Source organism: Erythrolamprus reginae, chromosome 3 (assembly GCF_031021105.1).
Source record: "Erythrolamprus reginae isolate rEryReg1 chromosome 3, rEryReg1.hap1, whole genome shotgun sequence".
NCBI lineage: Eukaryota > Metazoa > Chordata > Lepidosauria > Squamata > Dipsadidae > Erythrolamprus > Erythrolamprus reginae.
In genome coordinates, this window is record NC_091952.1 from 235,791,033 (window position 1) to 235,810,494 (window position 19,462).

General features: G+C 39.6%; 1 protein-coding gene across 1 annotated transcript in view; it reads right to left on the bottom strand.

Annotated features, from left to right (window-relative positions):
• Window positions 1-19,462, bottom strand: part of CSMD3 (CUB and Sushi multiple domains 3) — a 615,639-nt gene that overhangs the window by 512,600 nt on the left and 83,577 nt on the right. The window contains 1 exon segment of the mRNA XM_070748648.1: window positions 3,306-3,500. Coding sequence (XP_070604749.1) covers window positions 3,306-3,500 — 195 coding nt within the window.

The following is a 19,462-nucleotide window of genomic DNA, read 5'->3' on the forward strand; positions in this document are numbered from 1 at the left end:
AAAGGCAAAGCCGCGCAGCTCCGCATTGCCGAAGGAGGCTTAACCCCACCCCTCGCCCGTGGCCGGCAGAAGAGCGGGGATAGGCAGGAGGAAGTTATGCCGGATACGGGCGATATGTGAGACAGAGGGGTGGGGTTAAGCCTCCTTCGGCGATGCGGAGCTGCGCGGCTTTACCTTTTGCTGGGAGGGCAAGTGAAGCGCCGGATCTCCTGCCTTTTGCCCAGCCAGAACCGAAATGTCTCCGTTGTAGCAGCTGCTACAATAGGCTTCCACGCCTTTCGCCCGTGCCTGGCGGGAGGTGAAGAGTGCTTTGCCCAGTGCAAAGTTGACAGCAAGCAGCTCCGCAGTCGCCAAAAGAGGCTTAACCCCACCCCTCTCCCGTGGCCGGCAGGAGAGCGGGGATAGGCAGGAGGAACTTATGCCGGATACGGGCGAGGGGTGAGACAGAGGGGTGGGGTTAAGCCTCCTTTGGCGACTGTGGAGCTGCTTGCTGTCAACTTTGCACTGGGCAAAGCACTCTTCACCTCCCGCCAGGCACGGGCGAAAGGCGTGGAAGCCTATTGTAGCAGCTGCTACAGTGGAGACATTTGGGGTTTTGGCTGGGGGGGGGGAAGGCAGGAGGTCTGGTGCAAAGTTGACAGCAAGCAGCTCCGCATCGCCGAAGGAGGCTTAACCCCGTCCCTCTGTCTTACGGCTCATGTTGGCTTACGGGGAAGGGGCAGCGAAGTTGGTGCCGAGGCACCCTAAGCCCACCGGTGACCGCCAGAGGGTTGGCGAAGGGAGGGTGCTGCGGTGACCCGGCCAAGCCTATGGACGCGCCTCCCACCGCTCTGCCCAATCGCAAAGCCGAAGGAGGCACGGGAGGCGGTGAATGTCCTGTCCTCCGACCAGTCAAGCGAGGCAAGGCGGGGCTTGGCGGGGAATGTTGGGGGGGGGAGTGAAGAAAATTAAAACAGATTATGAAAAGTTAGTTGGTGGATGGCACTCCTTCCAGGAAAACGCCTCTGTGGGGGCTGGGCTGGGGGTTTTCCTGGAAGGAGTGCCATCCACCACCGAGCTTTTCATAATCTGTTTTAATTTTCTTCACTCCCCCCCCAACATTCCCCGCCTTGCTTCGCTTGACTGGTCGGAGGACATGACATTCACCGCCTCCCGTGCTTTCTTCGGCTTTGCGATTGGGCAGAGCGGCGGGAGGCGCGTCCATAGGCTTGGCCGGGGGGCTGGGCTGGGAGGGGAGGGAAAAAGAGAAAGAAGGCGGCGCTTCCCGCCCAGCCACGATGGTCCCTTCCTTACGGCTCATGTTGGCTGACGGGGAAGGGCTAAGTTGGTGCCGAGGCACCCTAAGCCCACCGGTGACCGCCAGAGGGTTGGTGAAGGGAGGGTGCTGCGGCGACCCGGCCAAGCCTATGGATGCGCCTCCCACCGCTCTGCCCAATCGCAAAGCCGAAGGAGGCATGGGAGGCGGTGAATGTCCTGTCCTCCGACCAGTCAAGCGAGGCAAGGTGGGGCTTGGCGGGGAATGTTGGGGGGGGGGGAGTGAAGAAAATTAAAACAGATTATGAAAAGTTAGTTGGTGGAGGAAAGAAAGAAGGCGGCGCTCCCCGCCCGGAGTGAAGCCGCTTTGCGCTTCCAGACTTCCCGCGACCCTTCCCACTCCTCACTCCTCCTCTCCCGCTCTCTTCGGGAAACTGAGGCTCCCGCCGGCGATTTTCCCGCGACCCTCCCCCTTCATTTTCCACTTACCGGCACGAGGTTTTCTCTTCCCCTCCCCAACCCATTTCACTTTTTAAACAATGCCAGGGAAGGGACGTCCCCTTCTTCTTCTCCCGCAGCCTGGAGAGGGAAAGGGCCGCCGCGGGGCTGAGCGGGCGGGGTCTGGAGAACAATGCCTGGCGCCACGCTCCAATGCCCAAGCTCCTTTCGCCTGCGGGGTTCCCGCTCTCCCCAACCTTCATCGGTGTGCGGGGAAAACCGCAACCCGCTTGGGACCAGCATCCCCACGGAGAAATGTCGCCTCCCTGGCGCCCCTTCCCACTTTTCCTCCCGAGTCCCGCCGGGGTCCATTTCCAAAGCGAAGGGCGCAGGAGGCAGGAGACAATCGGGCGACCGGAGCAGCAGCACCGCCGCCGTCAGCGCCATGCCCGGCTGTTTTAAAAGGTGACAGCCGGGCTGCGGGGCTTCCCAGCAACCTCCCGAACCCCGGGTTCGGGAGGCTGCTGGGAAGCCCCCCCCCCCTGGCTGTTTTAAAAGGTGACAGCCGGGCGGCAGCGTTTTTTTGCGGGGTTTTTTTTGTTGTTGCACGGATTAACTGACTTTACATTGTTTCCTATGGGAAACAATGTTTCGTGTTACGAACATTTCATCTTACGAACCTCCCCTTGGAACCAATTAAGTTCGTATCTTGAGGTACTACTGTATACCAAGGTCTTTAACCGAGTGGGGATTATCTGTGATAATTTGATTCATCAAGTATCTACAATGGCATAATAGAGTGGGAAGGGACTTTAGAGATATTCTAATCCAACCTCCTGCTCAGGTAGGAAATCCTATACAACTTCATACAAATGGTTATCCAACATCTTCTTAAAAACTTCCAGTGTTGGAGCATTCACAACTTCTGGAGACAAGTTGTTCCACAGATTAATTGTTCTAACTGTCAGGAAATTCCTCCTTAGTTCTAAGTTTCTTTTCTCCTTGATTGGTTTCCACCTATTGCCTCTTGTCCTACCCTCAGGTGCTTTGTTGAATAGCCTGACTCCCTCTTCTTTATGGAAGCCCCTGAGATATTGGAACACTGCTATCATGTCTCCCCTAGTTCTTATTTTCATTACACTAGACATGCCCAGTTCCGGCAGCGATTCTGCATATGTTTTAGCCTCCAGTCCCCTAATAATCTTTGTTGCTGTTCTCTGCCCTCTTTCCATTGTCTCAACATCTTTTTTATATCATGGTGACTAAAACGAAATGCAGTATTCCAAGTGTGGTCTTACCAAGGCATTAAAAAGTGGTATTAACACTTCATGTGATCTTGATTCTATCCCTCTGTTTATGCAGCCTAGAACTTGTTGGCTTTTTTGGCAGCTGCTGCACACCGCTGGCTCATATTTAAAGATAGTATTCCCTTCCAAAATGGAAAAACAATTCCTTAAAAATTAAAAAATTGCCTCTTAGGAAGAAAGAACAACTTTTATTAGAACAATAAAAGTTCTAACAAAAGTTTCACAAAATAAACTTAAATAATTAATATCAGTATTAAATCAGTGAATGCTGGTTTTATATTAGTTTTTATTGGATGTTCAACTTACCTCTACAGATAGGAACTGGAAAGTCCCAGGATGCTGTATTTACTGAACTGGATATACAGGTAAGTTGGGGATGACCATCCAATATGTAGCCCGTCACACAGTTATATCGGATTTTGTCACCAACATCAAATCGCGTTCCAGATAAAATACCTTTGGATGGTGTTCCAGGATTTCCACAAGAACTGCTCTGTAATTCTATGAAAGAAAAAGAGAAAAGGGAAGGAAAAGAAAAGAATTATAACTAGAGCTCATAGTTGGTGTTTAAAGTGCTCTTATGTACCAGCCAATACCTAACCAATTATTTCTTTCTCCAGATATTACTTTATCAAGGTGTTACATACTATTCCTTTCTGTTGTGTTTCCATTAGCTGGCATTCCACATAGTGCTGCAGTTTGTGTTTTATTAAAGATCCAAATTGATTTATATTTTTTTCATTAAAAATCAATTTATTTTTTATAATTATGCATTTCATTATCAGTAATTTTCTAAAATTATAAACTGACATTTCTCTTATTTTCAGTGCATGTTGTATTCAGTATATTTTGCATAAAACTTTAACATACTGTATGTCCACCTTTTCTAAAAAGTACACATTCTTACATGGAATTACGCCTGGAAAAAAATTTCAGATACATTTTTGGATTTACCCTCTAGAAACACAACTGTCATTGGAATATTCTGAAAATTACACAGAAAGTTACATAGAGATTCTAGCCCAATCTCTGGCTCAAGAAGGAGACCCTATACTATTCCTATTACAGCTCTCTCATTTTTCTCCAATAAAAATAATTCATTAGAGCCTCTTGAATTATTAGAATTTTCCCAATTTTCTTTCCCAATGCTCTCTGTTGAGCAAAGCCTGGAATCTAGCTCATAGTCATATTGATTTAAAGTACATCCCATAAACTCATCTTTTAATTGATTACTATTTTAAATTAACCTCTCTGTTTTAAAACTTGGAAGAGAGGAAAATTATTCTAGATATGACATTAGATTTTCATGTTCAACAAGAACAATATATTGCATAGTATTTGAATATTTAATCTTATTAACAAGTCTTGCCATTGTGAATGATGCATTTTTAGCTCTGAAAAACAGTTTAAAAATCATCATCCCGAGAACCAGGAATAGTCAATTCTATAGCATATGGTTATAATAAGGCTGTCCCAAAAATGCGAAGGATGGATTAACATATGAATAAGACAAGCTACCATATTAAAATTTATACTTCTATTTAAAAATGGAATTCATGCTATTTAGTCAAAGATCAAGTTAGTTGAGGCCAGCCGAAATGTTAGAGATATTAACTTTGATGGGAAACAGTGTAGAGTATAGATATAAATCCACAATGATTAACACAATGATTAACACAACTCCTAAATCCTAAAAAAAGGAGGTAGTCCTACCTAGCTATTTTTTCCCCTTTAACACCTAAAACTTAAATTCATTTAAAAGAAAATCTTGAAATGAATGTACTTAATAGCTTCTCAGGAGTCTTTATTCTGAAGAAAGCATGTTTTCTTTTGCAGATTTCTGAGTGCAGTTCAAAAATGGATTTTCCCCATATTCTATTAATTTACACATGCCCATTGATAACATAATAAAGGAGAACATGGACCTGAATTAGTGTTAAACTGACCCAAGTTTACAAAAAATTACCTTGCTTAAGCAACTGCATTTGTTCTTAAAATATGAATTCCCACAACTAATTACAATGAAGAACCTTAACCAGATTTATACTTTCAACCAGTTATTTTTCACCTGAGATGCAATTCTAGCCCACAAGCACAAATAATTAGACCCAATTCATTAATTAAAGCTATTTTGCCAAGAGACTTTGAATGTACTGTAAATTGTAATTGCATCTAGCAATTGTAGTTATTTATCCCACCCAAACTCATCAATCCATCCTTTTACTTCATTAGACACCATGAGCAGTTAAAGCATGACTAACCTTTGAAAGAATAATTTTTGTTCCTTCCAGTAAATAAATATTTAGCTTTTAATAAATGCTGCGGAAAAGCTGTCCTTTAGGAAAATCCACAGGGCAGTCCTAATTGTGTGTAATGCAAATAAACTCCTAAGTGTTTTCATTTTAGCTGCTGAATTATTATTATATACACAGCACTATGAAATCACAGTTGCCTGTTCTAGCTAGTGGGGGCCTTTATGCACATCCAAAAAAATGAAGATGTTGCAACGTATTGGCAAAGTACTGTATGTGTGTAGACCCAAGCAATATGACCTTTTGCATTTGACAGATGGAAATTTTGTCAATGCACAGATTCTCTAAGTGTCATCCAACATTTTTATGTCATCAAGAAACATTATTTTCCTTTTCAATAGTAAAGATGCTGTTGTTGTCTAATAACCTAACGGAATAATAGAGTTGGAAGGGATCCTGGAGTTTTTCTAGTTCTTTTTCTCCAACCTTGTCTCAATCCAGCTATCCAATCTCTTCTTAAAAAACTGCAGTGATGAAGCACCCACAATTTCTGAAGGCGAGCTATTCCACTAGTTAATTGTTCTCATTGTTAAGAAGTTTCTCCTTAGTTCAAGGTTGCTTCTCTCCTTGATTAGCTTCCATACATTATTTCTTCTCTTACCTTCTGGTACTTTGGAAAGAAAGGTTTCATCCCTCTTCTTTGTGGCTGACCTGTGGCTACCATATCATGTTAGGATAGGATTTAATATCTGGACTTCTAACATAACTGTCTTATACACTTTTATTCCATTAGCCAGAACAGGACTGAACGAAAAAACCACATAAGGACAAGTCTGCATTTCTGGTGAACTTTGCTTGAGGAAGTGACTGGCCATAAAGCAGTTCATGGCAGCCCCCCCTGAATAACAAGAATGTGCCAGCAGGATGAGAACTGTGATAAAAGGATGCATATTTACATTTCCTGGGGCACACCGGACGAAAGCAGCAATAAAAGACCTTGCTTTGTGGTAAACAGGAGATAACCATATTCACAACAAAGGTCCCAGGAAATTAGCCATAAGAGACATTTGTTCAGTAGAAACTAGTTACGTGCCATATGTAGATAGGAAGGACTTGGAAGTTGTGTCATATCTTAGAGTTATGTTATTGGATGTTTGTATACCACTTGACATATACGTATAACCTTACCCGATTTGCATATTCCCCCCAATAAAAGGAAGTGCACGGCCCAAAACTGTGTCATTTCACCCAGAGAGAAATGTGTCCACGTTTTCTTTCTAGGATTCGAATTCATGAGTGACCCCACACGTCTGGGTTGCCCTAAGTCCCTCTGAAGACCCTGTTCCCCACAGGGACTTTGCGGCATCCGCACTGACCCTCAAATATTGGAATTCTTACCATGTCACCCCCAATCCTTCTTTTCATTAAACTAGACATACTCAATTTCAGCAACTGTTTTTCATAGGTTTTAACCTGCAACCCCCTAATCATTTTGTTGCTCTTTTCTGCACTCTTTCAAAAGTCTCAACATCTGTTTCATATTGTGATGACCAAATATAAAGTATATTTCATTTTAAAACTCATGTGACTGAGGGAGACTACGGACTAGGGCTATGTTCTTTTTCAGGAATCATAAATATTTATGGCTGTTAATATTTTGTCAGTATGCTCCTTAAAAAAATGTTATATTTATTTCAACAGAATTTGTGCTTATTTTCAAATGATATTCCCATTGGATGAAATGTCCTTTTAAGATTAGTTTACTAAGATTTTTAACTTTGATGTGATTTTTCATTTTCCTCTTTCACACTTTTTTAAAAAAAGAAGCAAGAAACCTAAAGTTCTCCCTCGGAATTTATTGGAATTTTAGAAAATATATTAAAAGTTCTACCATCAATTGAAGGACTGATTTCAGATTAAGAGCCAATCTCAAGATAATGTTTGAAGCAGTTTTCTTAGAAAATACAATATTTATTTAAGAAATACTATATAAAAATGAATTTCAGTTATAGTACTATGTGATTATTTTTCAGTGAGGTGAGTTCAATGTTTCCTAGTTTTCTCCAGTTTTGGCTGTGTTGTTGTTGTTTTTGTTTTGTCTTTCAATCTACTTTTTTGCAAGAGGTTGATTTAAAAATTGATCAATTAAATCTGAAGACTGGTTCTCTTTAATTCTCTTAAAATATATGTGTGTGATTGGACACACAAGGAATTTGTCTTGGTGCATGCTCTCAGTGTACATAAAAGAAAATATAAGTTTGTCAAGAATCATAAGGCTCAACACTTAATGATAGTCCGATTACAAATTGTTGTGGTTGGCTCTGGCCCAGCTCCTGCCCCAAGGAATGTGGAGGTGGATGCAGGGGAAACATCAACATGTCATAGGCCTGTTTTATTGCCGACAGAGTCAGGTAGTGAAGTTTCCTCGGAAGAAGAAGAAGGTGGGGGTGACTTGGAAGAGGGGAGTTTGGCAGACAGCCCAGGAGGAGATCAATCATCTTTATCATCCCTGGATTCTGAACAAGAATTTATGACACATCCACGCATGCGTAGAGTGATGCATAGGAGACAACAACTGAAGGATTATTTCAGGAGATAAATGAGGCCACCTGTGGTTGGGTGGGGCTGCTGTAATTAGTGCTACAGATAAAAGAGCAGCCTGCTGTTTTAGCCTCATGGTAGTTTATCTGATTCATAGTTTTGTCAAGATCGTGGTTTTTGCTATTCAATATTGTGTGTGGACTTTCTGGACTTTAGAATTGGACTCAATTTCCCAGTTGTTGGGTGAGAATTTGGATTGCATTTAACCTGTGCCTTGTGTGTACCAGAAAATCCCTTTGACATTTAAAAAGGGAGCTGTTTCTGTTTTTCTGTTGATAAAGACTTTTGGGTTTTCCTTTTATCGTGTGGTGTGTGTCTTCCTGGACTAATTACCCTGTAATTACAGGCGGTTGAGACACAATGGCAGAACACAAATAAGCAATGAAATCATATTAGGAACCAGTCAATATAAATTGTAAGGATACAAGCAAAAAAGTTACAGTCATACATTCATTAGTGGGAGGAGATGGTTGATGGGAACTATGAGAAGATTGCCCATAATCATGTTTTAATCTGGATTAGAACAGGATCCCCTCATTTTAAACTAAAGTCAAGAATGGCAAGATAAGGCAGGAAAGAAATGATAGATGGAAACTAATCAAGAAGAGAAAGCAACCTAAAACCAAGGAGAAACTTCCTAACAGTGAGAACAATTAGCCAGTGGAACAGTTTGCCTTCAGAAGTTGTGAGTACTCAATCACTGGAGGCTTTTAAGAAGAGACTGGACATCCACCTATCTAGAATGGTATTGGGTCTCCTACTTGATTAAGAGGTTGGGCAGAAGGACCTCCAAGGTTCTTTCCAACTCTGTTATTTTGTTATTTATGTTGAAATCATACTTCCTTCAATTATGAAGTAATAAAACTCATAAATTGCTCATAAAAATATTTCCAGCAAGCTTTTTCATTTCATATTCCATTCTTGTTCTGCATGGAAAAATCTTTCTAACGTTAATGGGAGTTTTGTGCATTAAAACTTAGAGAAAAATATACTCTGGAGAGCATATTTTCTCCAGAGCAGAAATGGGAAATGTTTTGAGAATATTTAATTAACAAAATTCCACTATTTGTAAATATTAATTAAAACCATTCAAATTAAATACTTCTCACCACTCATAATATTTTGTTATAAATAACCTACGAAGAGGAACCTTTTTTAAAAAACTTTGGAATGTTTTTATTAAAACTCTGACCCAAGTAAAATTTTCAGCATACCATTCTTGTTTTTATTGTTATGAATGGAAATGATATGTGTGGACAATGGGATGGGCTGCTGGGCATTTGCAGGGGTTTGGGACAACCTCTAGGTCGGGGCGGATTCCCATTCTCAATGCAACCGGTTCACTGCACACACTGCTTCTATTCTCCTGTGTGTATATGCATCCCAGCATGTTTTTGCTTCTGGGACATGAGCATGCGTAAGGTTTTGGTGATTTTTCCCCCTTTCCATGCAAACACAGATTGAAAAAATTGCCAAAATCTCGCATGAGAGATTTTGCTTCCTGCGCATGCACAGAAGGCAAAACACACTGGGACGTGCACGCACATATGCAGGAGAACAGAAACTGTGTGCACAGCGCAACTTTTGCTACTGGCGCACCATTCTTATCTGAACTGGTAGCAACCCAATATTGTTACAGGTAAGATTCTGTTCAATTCAGAGAACCCCAAATCCCACTCCCATGTTGAACTCTCCGCAGTAGTGCATTGGAGAACACAGAGGTTCAGGAAGGGGGTAAAATAGACCTACTGGAAGTTCAGGAAGGACCTCCAGAGCCTGGGGAGCCCATTTTCACCCTCCCGGAGGCTAGAGAAAAACCTCCATAGCACAGAAAGGACAAAAACACCCTCCATGCCATGGTGCATAAGGACAATTAGGACATGCCCACCATGGTCACATCCACTAGCAAACCCTTGCTAATTTTTTGGAAATGCACCCTCTGTGGACAGCTGTTTTCTTTTCTTAACATGAAAAAAACAATAGTATCAGAAATAGTACTGTACTGAATATAGTACTGAATCTTATCAATAGTTCAAAAGTAGTCCTGTAAGCACAGAAGACAATAAAGTATGCATAATTTGGAACAACAGCAATCTCTACTTCCTGGTTATGAGTCAACTATTGCCCCTTTGAGGGGGGGGGGGATGTCTGGATGAATATGAACTTTTGAGCAATCATGCAGGTGCTATCCTGATGCTTTCATATACAGATTAGATACAGATTTTAGATTTTAAAATTAGGTTTTACTTAGATTATACTTAACTAAAACCAGGCTAAATTGATAGGGGACTAAATTATGAAAAATATTGCTCCAAAGAACTTTTCTAACCTTTTCATTAATAATAATTAAAGAAAAAAATAACCAAACACATAATTATTTACTGAGTGCTGATATTCAATAGGACATATGGTTAAAGCATGTATGGTTGGCTATAATACAGTGGTACTTCTACTTAAGAACTTAATTTGTTCCATGATTAAGTTCTTAAGTAGAAAAGTTTGTAAGCAGAAGCAATTTTTTCCCATATGAATCAATTTAAAAGCAAATAATGCGTAATAAAAAATAAAAGAAATAAAATCTCGGAATTTGGGTGGGAGGAGGAGGAGGAAGAAGATGAGGAGGAGGACAGTCGCTTCCGAAGGAAGAAGGTGAGGTGAAGGGAATAAAAAAAAAATCAAAAACTTTAAGGCTTAAAAAAACAAGGACTCTGAGGCGGCAAGGAGAAGCACGCGCCTCCCATACACCTGGTGCGAGGCTGCCTCCTATACACTGCGCCATAGAGAGAAACCCAGGGGGAATGGCAGGAAACTGGCCGGGCCTTTGTGCTGCTCTCAAATTTCCTGGGAAATTTTTCCGGGCTCGGGTTCTTACCGTAAGTAGAAAATGGTTCTTAAGAAGAGGCAAACAAATCTTGAACACCTGGTTCTTATCTAGAAATGTTCTTAAGTAGAGGCATTCTTAGGTAGAGGTGCCACTGTATTTCCCCCCTCCCTATCTCCAAAGAAATAACCCAGATGTCTTTTCAGATAAATATCCTGGGAATTAGGTCTATAGCTTTTCATGGATGCTTGTGCTTAAAAGAAAGGAAGTTTTCTTTTAAGTAGGTTTAGCACATTGAAATAATTCCTCAGGATCACATTGCTGACACTTTTATTTTAGAAAACAGGATTATAATGGTTATATTGTCCTTCTGTGTTTGCAAAATGTGTAGCAACTTTATTTATAGAATGAAAATAATGCCTTATGCTCCCTGCTGAAATGCCAGCTTCAGCATTAAAGAAGTTTCAACATCACCCACGCTAACTGTTCAGATTTTTTCTAAAGAACTGAAATGTTTTCATAGTAGATTTCCATTGTGTAGAATTACAGAGGTTTTTACATTTGCCTTACATTACACTGCATTGAGGATGAATTTATTTATCGATTGTGCTGTTCATAGTGGTATACAAATTTATAAAATAGTTCCCACAAAGTTAATAATCCCAGAATTTATATATAATATAGCAAAAATCAAACCATCATTTATTTGCCCTATTTTATATATATATATAAGATTTATTTATATTTATATATATATATATATATATATATATATATATATATATATATATATATATATAAATCTATATATATATATAAGATTTAATCCCTTGCATCAGAGTGGAGTCGGGTTGGTTGAATGGAGGGAGGTGAACATTTCCTGATGTTCTTCCTGATGCCTATGCAGATTTCACAGCAGATATTTTTCTCTTTGTGCCTAGAGAGAGAAAAATATCTGCCACTAACTAGGATTTTGATTGTGATCTCCTGACGGTGACATGAAAGCTCCATTTCTGTCAACTCTGAAGTGAACCTGCTGATGCCATCTTTTCCTGCCTCATAGTTGCCACAAACTTTGAATGGGGGAAAGGAAGGGGAGAAATAGATAGGCTGACTACCAGTTAAAATTAATATATATATATATATATCAGACTTGGAACAGGTGGTACAATTGGATGAATAAAAAAAAATATTTAAAAGGAAACTGTGATGCTCTTTCAATATACCAGGGTGATTCGACACAAAAAACATGTAACCCTTCCCTGGTACAGAGCTGAAGGGATTGGATCAAACCATCATTTATTTGCCCTATTTTATATATATATACTACTGTATATATCTACTGTATATATCTACTGTATATATCTACTGTATATATCTACTGTAGCCTAGAGGTTAATTCTCTGCCTTACAAGGCAAAAGCTGCAAGTTCAAGTCCCAGAGAGGGTATGGCTAGCTGATAAGGCCAAGACAAGGCCTGAATAGATCTATCATAGTCTCCCTTAATTTTCAAATTCAGCAAAAACATGTGACACATATACATACATACACACATACATACATGTCTTCTAATGCATGTCTAATAATAATAATAATAATAATAATAATAATAATAATAATAATAATAATAAATAGATACATGCATGCATACATCTATCTATCTATCTATCTATCTATCTATCTATCTATCTATCTATCTATCTATCTATCTATCTATCTATAATCTTATAAATCTTTTAACCAGAGAACAAAGTACATAGATAAATTGTTGTCAAATATCTTTACTAATTCATAGTTATAAAAAATAACATGATTTAGAAATGGAATATCAAATGTAAATTATATTAAAGTACAAAGTAATTTCAGACTGATACAAGTAGGCTTTAACAAATAAGGGTCAATAGAATGGTTGACGTTTGTGTAAATTTTCAAATGTTTCCACTTGTAAATATGGAAGTTATTTATCTCTTATATGTGTATATGTTTTTATATCCTTTGTAAGTTGTCTCTTGTCATTGTTTTTATAGTTTTTTAATGTAAATACCTAATAAAGACATTTAAAAAAAAACAAAATAAAAAGTTTTCTTGTGGGAACCAAGGTCATCCCAAAAGGTGACAAGATAGGGAGGAGAGGGGTGACCAAGAAGCTTCCCAGATACTTTCCTTGGACAATGTGATCACTGATATCTGGGGAGGGAAATATTTGCTCTTTTAATTAGAGGAAAAACAATACGAACTTCTAAAATTGGTTTTCTCTAGCTGTGCTGATATGATGTATCTAATAACCATGATCTTCGAGTAATCTACCTGCCCCCGTTTTCTGCTTTTGGAGAATTCAACTTTCAAGTTCAAGTTTCAAGTTTTATTGGATTTATATGCCGCCCCTCTCCGAAAACTCGGGGCGGCTAACAACAATCATGAACAATATACAATAAAATCCAATACTAAAAGCAAATTATATATATAAAAACCAAACATACATACATATATATAAAAACCAAACATACATACAAACATACCATGTATACAGTTGTAACGGCCTAGGGGGAGAAAAAAGTCTTAATTCCCCCATGCCTGGCAGCAGAGGTGGGTTTTAAGTAGCTTATGAAAGGCAAGGAGGGTGGGGGCAATTCTAATCTCTGGGGGGAGTTGGTTCCAGAGGGCCGGGGCCGCCACAGAGAAGGTTCTTCTCCTGGGTCCCGCCAAGTGGCATTGTTTAGTTGACGGGACCCAGAGAAGACCCACTCTGTGGGACCTAACTGGCCGCTGGGATTCGTGCGGCAGAAGGCAGTCCCTGAGAATGCATTACTCGGAACCCTGACAGGCTACCACATCACTCAACATTGACTTGCCCCATAAATTCTCTGTTTATTTTTCCTTCTTTTTTCTGTTTCCATATACTTACCTAGATGCTTCTAAATCCCAACTCATTTTAAGGATCAAAGTACCCAGTAACCTTAGAAGTTTTCCCTACTTTTTAGAGGGAATCATTATTTAAATAATGTATGAAAGGATATCCTTTATAGATATGCATTCATTGTTGCCATTTAGTATAAGCTATTAAAATTATATTTGCTGTGGTTTTTAATTGAACTTAACTACTGACAATGCTTCTGTTTTAATTATAAAGCCCATATGTCTCCCTAGTGCATGGTGGAATTTAAGTAACTAGGCGCTGCTCATGTTGTACTTAACTATTCATAGATCACTATCCTAAATAAGAAAGACCCCGGAAGCGGAGTAAAGACGCTGAGACAGTGTATGGATTAAATATAGGGTCACTTTATTAAATTAGCATAAATTTAAATAACGTAACTTTAAAAACGTAAATTTAAATATTCAAATTCAACTATAAACAAAGGACTTGCAGAGACCAAAAACTAACAGGGCGGAAATTCCTGCCAGAACCTTCCTGGGCAACATTGGGCATAACTCCATGCTGAACCAGGTGAAGGTAGCCACCTTCACCTGGATCTGAGCCACGCCCTTCAGCGTGTGGGAGGAGCTCACCCTCCAATCCCCTAGGGAAATTGGATCCAGTGAGTCCCATGGGCATCCTCTCTCCAATCCCCGAAGTTGTAACAACCTATAGTTCATGGAGAGAGGCGGTCCATCATCCTTTTAAAAGATGCCCAAAGGAGCATGTGCAGTCACTCCTACTGCCCATTTCCGCCCCTAACCTGCCAACCCCAGTGACCAGAGGGAAGCCTAATGAAATATCTATATAGCGCTGCACCCCCTAACCATTCCATCCTTACCGTCAGTGTGGAATAGGCAAAAAGATGGCCGCCTCTAAAGGGGAAGCCACAAAAAATTCCTATTCGGCCCAGAAGCAACCTCATTAGGACACACTGTTGATAGCGGAGGATGGGCGGGGTTCGCTTCAGGAACCAAGCAGGGCAAGGAGGAGGTCCTGCTCGGACCGCCCTTAAATAGGGCAATCTAGGACCTCCCCCAGGCTCTGCATGCAGCACACCACTTTGGCGCGGAACGCCACCTTGGTGCGCTGCCAAATGCCGAACTTCCGGTTTCCCCAGAAACCGGAAGTTCGGAGCTCCATGGAGCTCGCTGCAGCGTCCCCCGGCTCTGGGGGCAATTTCAGCTGGCGGTTTAAGCCGCCAACCGGGCATTAATCAATAAGAAAGTTATATAGAAGAGAGGAGAAAAATTGATACATAGACAAACAATATCTACCATCAATAGTGTGCTAAATGTGTCTACTCAGAAATAACAATTTAGTGATTTATTTACTAGTAAAAATCTATAGAATTGTAATCAATGCTTATTAAACTAAAGGTTATAACTTCAAATTGGAAGACAACATTGAAAGAATAGGCATCATTGGCACATTATTGTGCTCCACACTTTATCTATAACCTCTTAAAGCCATGCTTCTCAAATAGTGCAGCAGCCCCCCCCCCCCAGGGTATGTGGAGAACAATGCCGGGGAGGATGCGTGAACCCAGGCATTGCGCTTTTTTTTGCCAGAGGGAGTAGGGTTTTTCCCCACTGAACAATAGCACACGGCACAGAGCAGGAGATACTATATGAAGTGCAGATAACAAACCTTTAAGAGACACCAGGGATGAAAAGAAAGAAGGAGAGAGATGGAGATAATGAGTCAAACTTAAGTTTCCCAAAAGCTAAGAGGAGGAAATATAACGGAACATATGTAGTGCTTGACTTCATTGTAACTATGGTGGGAGATGAAGGAAGACTGGTATGTTTACTATGTCTAAAAATGTTGACAGCAGACAGCATGAAACCAAATAAATTAAGGTATCACTTAAACACATAGCACCCCAATCACACTGATAAGTTTTTTCAGCAAAAATGTGCCGAATATTGCAAACAATTGTCCTAGCGGAGAGTTGGGGGCGCGCAAAATGTTTACTTCTTCCTAGGAGGAGCGTAACAGAAAATAATTGAGAAGGACTGTGTTAAAGTAAGTAAAATGCAGGCACATCATTATCTTTAAGAAATCTTTTATCATGTTAATATGAACTGCTTTGCATTCTTTAGCCATTCTGAAAATCTGATGCGGTGAGCTCATAAAAGTGTATGTATCTCTAACTAAATTTGCTACTTGTCAACAAAAGAGCCATGAGAATCCTGATATTTAGCTACTACATCAATAACATAGCTCTCCTTCTTACAATCTTTTCTAAGCTAATATCAAAACATTATATTATATTTTAGTTGATTATTGTGTGCTGGCTAGAGCAATATATACATATATTGCTCAAAAAAATAAAAGGAGCACCAAACAACACAATATAACACCAAGTAAATCAAACATCTGTGAAATCAAACTGTCCACTTAGGAAGCAACACTGACTGACAATAAATTTCACATGTTGTCACCACATTCAACTTTGTACAGAACAAAGTATTTAATGAAAATATTTCATTCATTCAGATCTAGGATGTGTTCTTTGAGTGTTCCCTTTATTTTTTGAGCAATGTGTGTGTGTGTGTGTGTGTGTGTGTGTGTGTGTGTGTATACTGTGTATACATACATACACACACACTGCAATGAGAATTCCTAAATACAAACCTGGCATTTTAAGTATTGATTGCCCCAGTTTATTAGGTTTGTTCAGATTTTAAGACTAAGTAATCATCAGATGTGATTATTTACTAATGAACATTTATCACTAATTAACAGTCCATCGTTCAGAGCTTAAACTGTGCAAAATATTATAGTTCACTTATGGGTTAAATTGGTTAAAGACCCATCTTTGACGGGTCACAATGGACCAAATATTTTAAAAAAAATGGATATGGCTGAATCAATAAATTTGAATTAAAATATAGTATAGCTTATTTGCTAGGGCTTTTCAAAAGATTTGAAGGAATGAACCCCTCTGATGAAGTTTCAAATATACAACCTTCATCTGACTCACTGATTTGTTCAGTTTAGACACTATCTCAGCATCGCCTCTAGATTTCTTGTGACAAGGGAAAGCTGACAAAAATCTTTCCAGCACTGGCTGAAGGTTGTTTATGCTAGACTGCTCTGGATTGTGTGAATTTTTCAGTAGGCAGCTTTGTGGTTCATCTAGAGGTGAAATCCAGAAAGTTCTCACAGGTTCTGCAGAACCAGTAGCAGAAATTTTGTTGTAGTAGTAGTAGTAGTAGTAGTAGTAGTAGTAGTAGTAGTAGTAATAGTACAGAGAACAGTAGTTCAGAGAACCGGTAGCAGAAATCTTGAGTAGTTCGGAAATTTTGAGTAGTTCAGAGAACCAGCAAATTCCACCTCTAGCTGGCCCCAGAGTAGAATGGGAATGGAGATTTTGTAATATCCTTCCCCCAGGAGTGGGGACGAAATGGGGGAATTGAGATATCTCCTCCGGGCCTATACAATTTATGTATGGTATGTTTGTATGTATGTTTGATTAATAATGGGGGTTTTTAAAATGTTTTTTAAATTATTACATTTATTATGAATTGTTCTATTGCTGTTGTGAGCCGCCCCGAGTCTACGGAGTGGGGCGGCATACAAATCTAATAAATAAATAAAATAATAAATGGGGATTTTGCAGTTTTCTTCCCCTAAAGTGGAGTGGGAATGGAGATTTTGTGGTATCCTTTCCCTGCCCACTAAGCCATGCCCACCAAGCCATACCATACCTACCAAGCCACGCCCACAGAACTGGTATTAAAAAAAAAATAGATTTCACCACTCGGTTAATGTCAAAACTGGTCAGCCTAGAAGCAGTTCAGCCAGTGCTAGGAGAGAAACATTAGCTAAACCTTCCCTGCAATACTGGCCCAAGAGGCAGTCCAAATTGCCCTATTGTGACCTGTTGACAATTCTGAAGCTTCTTCTATTTCCTCAAATTCTCCAAAAAAAAACCCAAATTAAATATTTCTTGCCATAGGATTCATATTTGGTTAAAAAAATAGATATTGGTGATATCTTTTTCAAATACAGAGAAAAAGAGATTTTTGTGTATGAAAAAGATGCTGCCAATATAGAAACACAGAAACATAGAAGTCTGACGGCAGAAAAAGACCTCATGGTCCATCTAGTCTGCCCTTATACTATTTCCTGTATTTTATCTTAGGAGGGATATATGTTTATCCCAGGCATGTTTAAATTCAGTTACTGTGGATTTATCTACCACATCTGCTGGAAGTTTGTTCCAAGGATCTACTACTCTTTCAGTAAAATGATATTTTCTCATGTTGCTTTTGATCTTTCCCCCAACTAACTTCAGATTGTGTCCCCTTGTTCTTGTGTTCCCTTTCCTATTTTCCTTCTGTCCTCCAGACTATACAGATTGAGTTCATGAAGTCTTTCCTGATACGTTTTATGCTTAAGACCTTTCACCATTTTTGTAGCCCGTCTTTGGACCCGTTCAATTTTGTCAATATCTTTTTGTAGGTGAGGTCTCCAGAACTGAACACAGTATTCCAAATGTGGTCTCACCAGCACTCTATATAGCGGGATCATAATCTCCCTCTTCCTGCTTGTTATACCTCTAGCTATGCAGCCAAGCATCCTACTTGCTTTCCCTACCGCCTGACTGCACTGTTCACCCATTTTGAGACTGTCAAAATGGTCTGATCTAATGTTTTTGTCTCTTTCATAGACAAAAACATTAGATCAGAGACACATAGGTTTCTTGATTTTCTTTCCGGGGGAAGGGGAAAGAGCCAACATGAAAAAGAAGTGGTGAGTTGAGATAAGAGACAAGAAATAGAAAAAGACAAAAGAGAAAAAAATGCTTGTTAGGCACTCTAAAACCCAATTCTTAACAATAAATTTAAGTTGACTCTCCAATTTTCAGGTAATGGTTTAGAGAGAAACCAAGGAACTTTCCTATTGTGTAAATGTGAAGTATCAAAGAACAAGCCATGGTTCAGTAACAAATTATTATTCTCCTTTATATACCAAATGGCCACAATCTATCTCCCTTATTTCCAATTATATAGAAGGGAATTGACTGCCGATGTTTAAGGTTCTTTCCAAACTTCACTGTATCCCATAAGCAATACTAACCATTTATGACATGGGTGGAGAATTCTGGAAGTTGAAGTCCACAAGTGTTAAAGCTGCCAAGTTTAAAGACCTTTGATTTATGACTCCAGGTCAGTGCTTCTTAAAAAATATCTTCTAAGTGAAAAATGTTGATTTGGGAGAATCTTTATTTTATTTTAACCTATTTGTTTTAGCAATAGTAATAGCACTTATACTTATATACTGCTTCATAGTGTATTACAGCCCTATCTAAGCAGTTTGGAGAGTCGGCATATCGTCCCCCAACAATCTGGACCTGGCTTCTCCCATTGACATGTCTTGTCAGAAACTGTCAAGGCAAGTCATAAATGGCAATCACATGACCCTGAGATATTTATGAATTTTGATCATGTGAACATGGGTTCTGCATTCTATAGGATCCTTTCCATTTAGCAGTTCTGCATTCTATATGATCCTTTCTTATGGACACAATTTGTTTTCAGCTCATAATCTAACACAGTAGTAGAAGGTGAGAGTTACTAAAGCAACTTAGTAGCTTTAATTACCTGTCATTATTAACAAATATTTCTTTCCAAAAAAAAAAGATGAATTATATACAGTAAATGTAAGAGTAATGAATCTGGCATGTTACAACAATAGGTGCAAAAAAAAGATTAAAAATGAAATATGTAAATGCTAACAGAAAAAAAAACCATGGAAAATATTTATTTACGAAGTACAGTAATACCTCGTCTTACGAACTTAATTGGTTCCGGAAGTAGGTTCGTAAGGCGAAAGGTTCGTAAGACGAAACATTGTTTCC